The following is a 9,409-nucleotide window of genomic DNA, read 5'->3' on the forward strand; positions in this document are numbered from 1 at the left end:
GCCAAGCCCTAGCCCCGGCCAAGCCTGATCTACGCCGCCACGAACAGCCGCGCCATCACCAATTGGCATCGACGTCCCCAGCTGACCAGAGGTCAAATCGCCAAGCCCATTCACCAGTGAATGACCCATGATGTTCACCACACCCTCACCAACTAGGTCGGCCAATAGAGCAGCCAAACCATTGGAATCAAGATCGACATGCCCACTGTCCGGTTTCTGGACAAGTTCTACCAGCGCACCGGATTTGCATTCGCGTTCCCTGTCAATCCGAAAGCCGTATTGATACACCAACCACGTCACAGCATGTCCCATTAAGTCTTCTACGTGACCCTAGGAGTTCATCTCCATTTGTACAGCGATACGACCGGAACATGATTGCCAACTACAGCATGTCACAGCCATCACCCGTCTCATCTCTGCAGATCGTTCTTCCTCTCAGTGGATGATCTACCAAAACCCATGTTGTAGCATTGTGTTCCCAGGAAATATGAACATCTTTGTTTAAACGGTTTCTTAAATTTTATAGCCAATCTCCTATAACGCGAGAGTCTTCATTGCTGCGTCTGTTCGCGGTCACCACCAAACCTAGCAGCAGTCATCGCTATGTTTCCGCTACCTCGGATGACCTCTTCCAAAACCAACCATACCGCTGAGTTAGTATTTTCATGTTCTACGCTATGCTTCCCTCATTTCACTGAAACACCATCGAAGCCCACATCGATGTCAGTGGCTATGCGCCCGATCGCTATCTCTGACGAAACCCGAACCACTGTCACTACATAGAGTCACCAGTAGTATCCTTAACCTAGAAGCGCAACCTCTGGCTATTTGATCCATCATATATGGTCAAGACTGGACCTTAATGTATCCCTTCTTTAATCCAAGACGGTACTTGCATAGCATGCCAAGTCAATACCACATCATTCTTCTTAGCCTAATCAGTGAAGTCTGGTCTGCCCTACACTTCTTGAATCCTGTGCAATGATGTTGTCAAGCCTGACGCAGTGATTGTGCAATAAAGCCTTTTCCCATAGGAAGATAGTTCCGGTAAATCAGCATTTCCTTTTCAGTCTAATCCATCTCCTAAAAGATGTTCTCTTTTCATCTTAACTCCGATTTAGGCGATTCATGCATCTAAATGTTCCTAAATTCATACCCATCCAACCATAGTATTTTCAAAGTATTTTAATGATGTTTGGAATGTTGTTCTTAGTGTTTTCCTTTGTTTTGTTTGTCGGTAGTTCTCGCAATTAGTCGATAACATTCTAGAGCAGTTCGAGAGATTTCAAGACCAAGATTTCGACAACATTGAGAAACCTTGGGTAAAAGACAAGTGTCCTTGATCATCTTGAACCTATGATTTAAATTGTTTTGTTTTACAAAGTTGCATGCATTGTCTGTCAATATGATGGGTAGTCACCTGTGTTAAGGTTTTTCCTAAATTTTTTCTTATCATCCCTTGGAACCTTAATGGTTTATGGTTAGGTATCTTTGGTAGGTAGCTTGTTTAGCCATGCTTTTAGGATATTGGGAAGTGTTATAATCTTGACTAATAAACATATGTAACAATGGTGGTTAATTTGTTAATAGTTTAGCAACATGGAACGTTAGACCTTGAACAAAGTAGTTTTGGTGATTATCATGGTTATGTTGTTGGTTTAGTGTTTGCTCAAGTAACCTAACTAATGACCGGTTTGTGGAGCGATAACCCAAGAAATATCGTACCAACAACAAGACCTGGTATGTGACAGGCTTGGCCTATTAATTAGTGGATTCCAGTTTTTGTGCATGCCAAACAGAAGAGTGGACGTGTGGGGATGGCTAAGGCTAGAATTATTTGGTTAGTGGTATCAGATGTGTAGTGGAAGGGAAGGGTGAAAACTTACTGGAACTACAAGGCGCAAAAGTGGCTTTTGGGTGGCGTGAATACCACTTTGATGGCGGTGAAAGCTAGAGGGCATGCACATACTGGATGAAACTTTGTAACGGCCTTGTAGTGACTTTCCGGGCGACACACCGTTGATGTGTGTTAAGTGTTTCGTGGACATGACAACAAGGAAAATCACGACTCGTGGGGAAAGATGGACAACCTCTGCAGAGTGTAAAAAGTGTTATAACAGTCATGCTCATGGTTATGGGAGACTTGGATCCTCACATAATTAGTGGGTGTGGTTATGGGTTTGGTTGTGATTTTGGTTATAATATAGGGAGTACTAGACGGTAATGATATGCAAGATGGAGAGCCTTGTATACTGGGTGTTGGACTATATGGGTTACATCCACTTAATAATTGTTTAATATTTTTTAAGTCCAAATATCTTTTCATTACTCGTATTTACGCAAATATATCATGTGTTAGCCTATTCTGTTGAAAGCCTACATATCATTATCTTTTCCATATTTGTTGAGCGCGTCATGTGCTCACACTTGCTCTTTTCCTATGACATGTGACATGTATGGTGCTGCTCAATGAGTGAAGATGTTGAGGACTATCAAGACGATGTTGTGACGTTCTAGACGTGTATCTCCTGGTCGGTTGCATGTGGTGTTGTTGGGCACCAGTGCTTCTGTTCCGCTGCAGGAATCTACATAGAAAACAATATATATCAATTGATGTAAGAGTTAATATTAATTTAATAAAAGTATTACTTTTATTATTTCACCTGTGATATCCTTATGTGTATTGAACATTCTGGGCACACATAAGCTGCATTTGGTTTTATCTGTTAAAACTGGGTGTGACACTTTTTTCTAATTTTCTACTCTATTCTAGATTTTTTTCTACTCTATTCTAAATATTGTATACTATTTTTTCCTACCCTATTCTAACTATTTATTATTATTTCTTATAAAAAATACAAGATCCTCACCATCGCCGCCGGGTTGCTTCTCACCGGTCAAGGTCGCCGTGCGTCGCCAACCATTGAAGCTAGGTCGTCGCTCGCCGGTCCGCTCCCACCCGTCACCGCCTCACTCTTGCGCATAGTCGCCATTGCTCTCGCTCGTCGCCGCCGCTCTCTGCTCGACCGCGTGTGTGGAAGACGAGGAACAAAAGTGGAATTAACGGCCAGACTATGCCGATAGACCTAACGTGGCACCTGTCGACGTTCTATGTGCCGATAGGTCATGACGTGTCACCTGTCAGCACGCGAAATGCTGACAGGCTGGTACGCTACACGAACATCCTACGTGGCACACTGCTTTAGCTAGGTCTACAACCTGTCGGCATTCCATGTGCCAACAGGCCCTTAAGCCCAGTGCTACATAGGCTATCGGCATACGGAATACCGATATCCCGTATATGTATTCCGCGTGTTGACATGTACCTATTTTTACAATTTTTTAAATTTAACTATTATTTTTACAATTTTCTAATAAAATAATATTATTAAAAAAATTCTCACCCTTCTGTCTAGTACGGCTTGAGGCAGTCGAAGAGGTGATGCTCCGCCGCCCAAGCGGCAGCCTCCTCCGCCGCCGCAGTCGGCGACGCGCTCGCCGCGGGGGACCTGACGCTGAACGACGACACGCCGGTCGGCGTCAGGCACTGAGCTGGCACCCTCGGGCTCTCTCGGCGCGTCGGCGCCGGCCGGGACGCGTCGGGGTCGCCCTCCACCTGCAGCACGCGCAGCTGCTGCCTCCTCTGCTCCCTCCTCACCTCGTTGCGCTTGTTCACGTAGTCCTCGTGGATGAACACGTCCATCCTCTCCTCTATGTCACTAGGACCAGTCTGAATTACACTGCTCTTGAAGACTCATCAAGAACTTCTAAGGTCCTAATGAAATGACACTTAGAACTGAAATTACTACTAGTACTAACAGCAACACAAGGACAGAGGAGGAAGAGGCGGTTGCACTGAAGAAGCTGCACTTGTATATATGGGGACTCATTCAGGTGTCAAACCATGGAGGTCACTGTCAGTCGCTTTTACCCTTTAACCAATGCCACAAGGCAGCCGCAGCTGCTGCTATTAGTCTATGCCAAGTGTGAAGTCCACAATGCTACAAAAAAGAAAAACGCATGGTTTCACCAGAAAGGTGTAAGCATGCATGGCTGCTTCTGGAAAATAAAATGAGAACTTTGTAATGCCATTACCCATGGCGGTTCCTTGGTCACATCTACTAGGAGCCTTGCTATTTTTTGTCTGCACTGTTATGGTAGTTTAACCAGGACGTTGCTGTCATGCTTGATGTGCCAAAACACAAGAACTCGTGGTGTACAACGGTGTGTTCCAGGTTAGACTTGGACGCCGGTTGCTGTCCCAATCTTGGGAATTTTCCCTGCAGAGAATGGGCAGGTGGTTGCCTGCCTGCTTGCAGCGACATGGAATTATGGATCAGAAAGCACAAAGAGAATTAGAGATGTGGAAAGTTTGGTATGTGGAATGTGCGATGGATGGTACCAAGATTCATCACCCACCACATAATATCTTCTTCAGATTAGGGCCGATGGTATCAACAAATCCTCCACATTGGACTGGCTTTTGCATGGATCCACTCCACATTTAGATGTATTTTCTTCTCTTTTTTTTTGGTAAACGACCACATTTCGATGATATATTAGATTAATAACCAATAACCAGAGACTTCGATTCAAGCATGCCACTCTAGGATTGACAAACACCAATTGTTTTCCAAAGAAAGATTAGCAAATGAAAGCTGGAAGGGTTTACGATTCCACTCATGGAGTCCACAATTTCAAAGAAGAGCATTTATGTTTGAGTCATGTGCAAACATAAGACAAACAAATCTACGTGCACCTTTTGATTTGACAAAAGGTTTCGTTCACTCCCAAAATTCCAAACGAATATATACAGATTTTAGGTTTATTGACTACTACACCACACTCATAAAAAACATCACTGGAAATGGTCGTACGCGAACACCCACAAAATTTTACCAGCTAATAGCTCGTCTGTCTAGCTCTCCATTCCTTCACAAGGAAGTTGATGCAGTCATTGTCCTCTGCGCATTTCCAAGGGTGATAACAATGATGGTCACATCATCGTGGTACTTTCTCCTACTCCCAACAGGTATCCTCATCAACTCTTCAGCTGTTAAAGCTGGCAACACATAAGAATAAAGTGTAATTAGGAGTTAGCTTGAATGCACGCTAATCACAATGTATCGCTCAAAGGATTTCAAAGATGATAATTGTAGGAGAAAAAAAATACAAAATTACGAATTGTCAATGTAGCAGGTTCCTCCTCCAGAAATCCTACATGTTTCTACAAGCTACAAGTCCTTAAGTGCGATCAAAGACTGATGGCTATGATACCTGTTTAGAATTTGTGGTATCTTTCGAGTTTTGAGGCCTAGATCACAAGGAACTACTTACAGAAATAGATAAAAAATCAAGTCGAAATCAACTCCAATCTTTCTATTCTAACATAATATGAAAAATACATTTGCGCATTTAGGCTATAAAATTACAGGTCTGCAGGGCAAAAGTGTCTAACCACTCATTATTTGATATTTTAATCATTCAAATTCATAATATATTTTGGAGGATACCTGCTTCTTTGGCCGCTTTGAGTAAAAGTTGTTCGATGAGATATTTTGCAGGATCCCCAATTGGATTATCATGCATAAATCGATAAACCAACTGAACAACTTCATCGTTGCTGAAGAAATCAAATAAGCCATCACTACCAAGCACAACAAACAAATCATCATCTGTAACTTTGTGGCTCAATGTGTGTGGATTTGTATTAACGTAAGGTGGGCTGCACAAATCGCGAACTCGGAGAATTCCCATGAGTGCATCATTTAACTTTTTCTGCAAATTGACAAAAAAAAGGTATTAGTTACAACTGTAAGAATGATATAAAATTTATTCGCTTATCTAAGTTTAATATGTTACCTGTTTTAGGTAGCCAACTCCAAAAGCACGAGTAACCTTCAGCTTTCCTTTTATTTTGTTACCCCTTACAACAGAAGAATCGTTGGGATGATCTGCTAAAAGTTTTTGGTACTCCAATGGATTTTCGAGTGAGTGGATCTCCGTCAATTGAATGGCCTTTAAGGTACCATTTTCTGCATATGGCATGGAAGCCAGCACAGCTCTACTATCCCCAAGATTTAGTATGCACAGATCTTTTCCATGAAGAAGTACAACAAGAACACAAGACCCTACTGAAACTAAATCTGGTCTATCATCCATCTCTTGTTCAACCATGCATAAGAAGTCATTCTCAGCTTGCTCAACAGCAGTAGCAAGGCAATTAAGCACACCAGCCCGAAATGTTTCAGAATATTTCATGTCCTCATTTTCTGCAATTCTCATGGTTAGCGTCAACTCACTTTTAACACCATTAAGAGAGCTTTCTGATGAATTATCCCAACCATTTTGTTGCTTAATCCTTGACTCCAACAAGTATAAGTAATATACTATGTTATCATATAGTGTTACTGCTAGAAAATCAGCAGCATCTCTCCCATTAAATCCATCATATATTCCACAAATCAACCATCCATTTTTCTCAGAGCACACAGCTTGGACTCTATCCTCTCCAGCAGCTCCACCAGCCATTTTCACCTCTGTACTGGTTAGAAAATTAGATGATACAGTTGTTGGAGCGCTGGACCTCCAAAGATTTTTACTGATTTCAAATATAGAGCTCTCAGTTGATACAGGGCTGCCTTGTGAGGTGGATAACAAGTCCAATCTTGACATTGATGGAGACGAAACAATTTTTCTGAAAGAGTTTGGAGAATCTAGTTCTGGTAAAATTTCTTCACCAATAAGACCCTTGCAAATATTTGTATTGGCCAGTGTGAAATTTGCACTAATTGCGGCACCAGATAAACAAGTAAATGAGCCATTTCGTGACTCCATCATGGCATTAGTTCCAAATTTCTTCTTAAGAGAGACATAATCATTTTCAGGAGAAAAGCTCTGATACGAATCACAATGGTATCCAAAGCTGACATTGAGATTGCTACAACTCCTTACAAGCATATCTTCTTCATCAGAGCTGATGTGATCATTAGTGCTCTTATAAAACAATTCTTCATCCACCATCTTTTCTATATAACACCAATATAATGTGATATTGCAGCAACACTTTGTTTTCAAGGTTCTGATGCTATTCAAGTGTCATGTAAAATAGAGCTCCTTTTATACTTGAATGGGAATGCAAACCAAACCTGCAATACTAAGCTCAAAATATTGTCCAAGTACTGTATCGGAAAATACATTATTGATTTAGTGATGAAACCGATGCAAAAAAATCTTTAATCTCATGTTCTGAGATAATGGAAGATGTGATTGTCAATCTACTATATTCTAGCCTACTAACAACATAGGAATATAGATGTGGACACGAGTTGTAACTGATGGCATGTAAACAAGGCTGCTTCTCTAATCTGGTGATAGCACGTTTGTGTAACTGGTAAGTTGGTTTGACTATGCTTTCAAACATGTAAGCAGGAAAAAATTGCATATCCCGTTACATGCCAATCGCCATGAAAAAAAAATGAGAAACCTCGAGTTTGACTTGTGCAGGTTGTATTACTAGCCTGTTTTCCAATCCCATGAAATTTTCTTCGAGAAAACAAAGCCCGTGAATATTTATATGACTACTTGAATTGTACAACCATACTTTCTTACCAAAAATAGATGCACTCATTTTATACTCGCTAGTTCCTGCTGTTACGCTACCAGACATGACACAGGACATCTCACACGCCATCAAGTTCCACAAGATCCACTCTAACAAAAAAATATTCTCCCACCAAAGCAATCAAGATTCAAGAACACACACTCCGGACTCATGAGGGGAACATAAGGGTAACACTCTTGATTCTTGAACAAGACAAGTACGCGCAGGAGGGGCACAGAACAATAACCTGAAGTGAGAAGGGGTTGCTTCGCATACGACAGGAGCACACAGGCGCTAGATAAACTTCACCACAGCGGCTATGACCCGTGCTTCCACTACAAAAACTAACCTCCTTTGCGTTCACCTACGCTCCACAACACCATAGAACCACATGAGAAGAACGATCGAAGAAACCAACCGGAAAAGAAAAGAGGCACATATAATTCATCATACGTACATATGCATCCATCTAAGTTCAGATAGATGGGAATCGAGCCTGGTGAAGTAGCCCCTCCTGTCCCCCCATCCCTGAAGGCCTGAACCCACCCCCAATGCGCAGAAAGGTAAAAGAAAAAAAGAAGAAGACAATTTGGCTCGGAGAAATCCCGTTCTTGAAGGCCCTATAACAGAACACGAATCAAGAATCAGCATACCGGGAAAGGGAGAACAAGTGAGCCTACATGTACAGACCACGGAGGAGGGATGATTCGTTTACCTCTCCGGCGATGATCGACTGCGGGAAACTAAACAAGAAGAGCCGAGCAGGTGGAGGAGTGGCAGGAGGATTGGGAGAGGAGGAGACGGCTGCGGTGCGCAGGAGACGGGGGAAATCTGGAGGAAGGTGTGGCCTGCGGCGAATATATTGGGTGGTGGGAAGGAGAGAGAGAGGGAAGCAACAGATTCACCGAGAGTTTTTCTTTGTTTGTTCTTGTTCTCAAGCTGAGATCTGACTTCTTCCTGTAACCTGATTGGATATGCGAGATCCAACCATGTCATTCGCCACCTCGCAATCACTTCACCCTTTTATGCGGGGGGAAAGCGTGTGGCCAGAGGATGGCCCTTTCATACGAGCGCGGAGAGCAAGGAAATCTGACGGCCTGGGAATGGCCACGCCGGTGCTGTAGCCGTCGCCACACCCCCGCCCCGAGCATGATAGCAATCAGGTGCAGCGGTTAGGGATAGCTCTGGTTCCTATTTGTACTTACCAGTTTTTATTCGGTCATAGATATATCTACTAACACTTACGGATGAAAATAGGCATCAATTCTGTCACTATGGGTATCCGTCACCCGTAGGTATACCCACATATATGATTGGATGGATGGACGGGGTGGCATGGGGCATGACGGGATGAGGCGGCGTAGGGCGTGTCAGGGGCTTGGGGCACCACAATGCGAGGCAGGGTGGCATAGGGTGGAGCGGGGTGGTATGGGCGTAGGGTGGTGAGGTATGCTCGGAGCTCTGTAGAGGAAGTGGTGCGCTAGGAAAAGAATCGAGATTTAGAGGATTGGATTGGCCCATTTGTTAAACTTGTTTCACGGGTATGAGTATGTCTTATTCATACCCGTACTTGTTTACTCGTCAGGTTATATTTTTTATCCACAAATGTCTCGTACCCATACCCGTTTACTCGTCAGGTTATATTTTCTATCCACAAACGTACCTATAGGTAGCGAATACTATCCATATCTTACCATATTCAAGTATTTATTTCTTGCGGGTAAACGAATAATCGAAATAAATTACCATCCCTAGTCCCGAGTGTTCGCTTAAGTCGTGGAACGTCTACCGATAGACATATCAATA

The 9,409-nt window shown here is 42.9% G+C and overlaps 2 protein-coding genes across 3 annotated transcripts; both read right to left on the minus strand.

Moving 5' to 3' along the window:
* Nucleotides 1-2,089: 2,089 nt before the first annotated feature.
* Nucleotides 2,090-4,569, minus strand: LOC133924146 (uncharacterized). Its single transcript, XM_062369554.1, has 2 exons — nt 3,405-4,569; nt 2,090-2,585 (listed from the first exon to the last, which is right to left on the minus strand). Exon 1 carries the CDS (start codon nt 3,701-3,703, stop codon nt 3,413-3,415), a length of 291 nt encoding a protein of 96 aa, XP_062225538.1. The 5' UTR covers nt 3,704-4,569; the 3' UTR covers nt 2,090-2,585; nt 3,405-3,412.
* A 116-nt stretch (nt 4,570-4,685) lies between these two features.
* LOC133924145 (probable protein phosphatase 2C 39) lies at nt 4,686-8,611 on the minus strand. Of its 2 annotated transcripts, none has more exons than XM_062369552.1 (6): nt 8,319-8,611; nt 8,061-8,223; nt 7,851-7,967; nt 5,863-7,148; nt 5,514-5,778; nt 4,686-5,062 (listed from the first exon to the last, which is right to left on the minus strand). In XM_062369552.1, the coding sequence occupies exons 4-6, from the start codon at nt 7,021-7,023 to the stop codon at nt 4,935-4,937; spliced, it is 1,554 nt and encodes a 517-aa protein (XP_062225536.1). In that variant the 5' UTR covers nt 7,024-7,148; nt 7,851-7,967; nt 8,061-8,223; nt 8,319-8,611; the 3' UTR covers nt 4,686-4,934. The 2 variants fall into 2 exon arrangements, with proteins under 2 accessions (XP_062225536.1, XP_062225537.1); XM_062369553.1 differs by having other exon boundaries at nt 5,863-7,181.
* Between the last annotated feature and the right edge of the window lie 798 nt (nt 8,612-9,409).

Source organism: Phragmites australis, chromosome 7 (genome assembly GCF_958298935.1).
Source record: "Phragmites australis chromosome 7, lpPhrAust1.1, whole genome shotgun sequence".
Lineage (NCBI taxonomy): Eukaryota > Viridiplantae > Streptophyta > Magnoliopsida > Poales > Poaceae > Phragmites > Phragmites australis.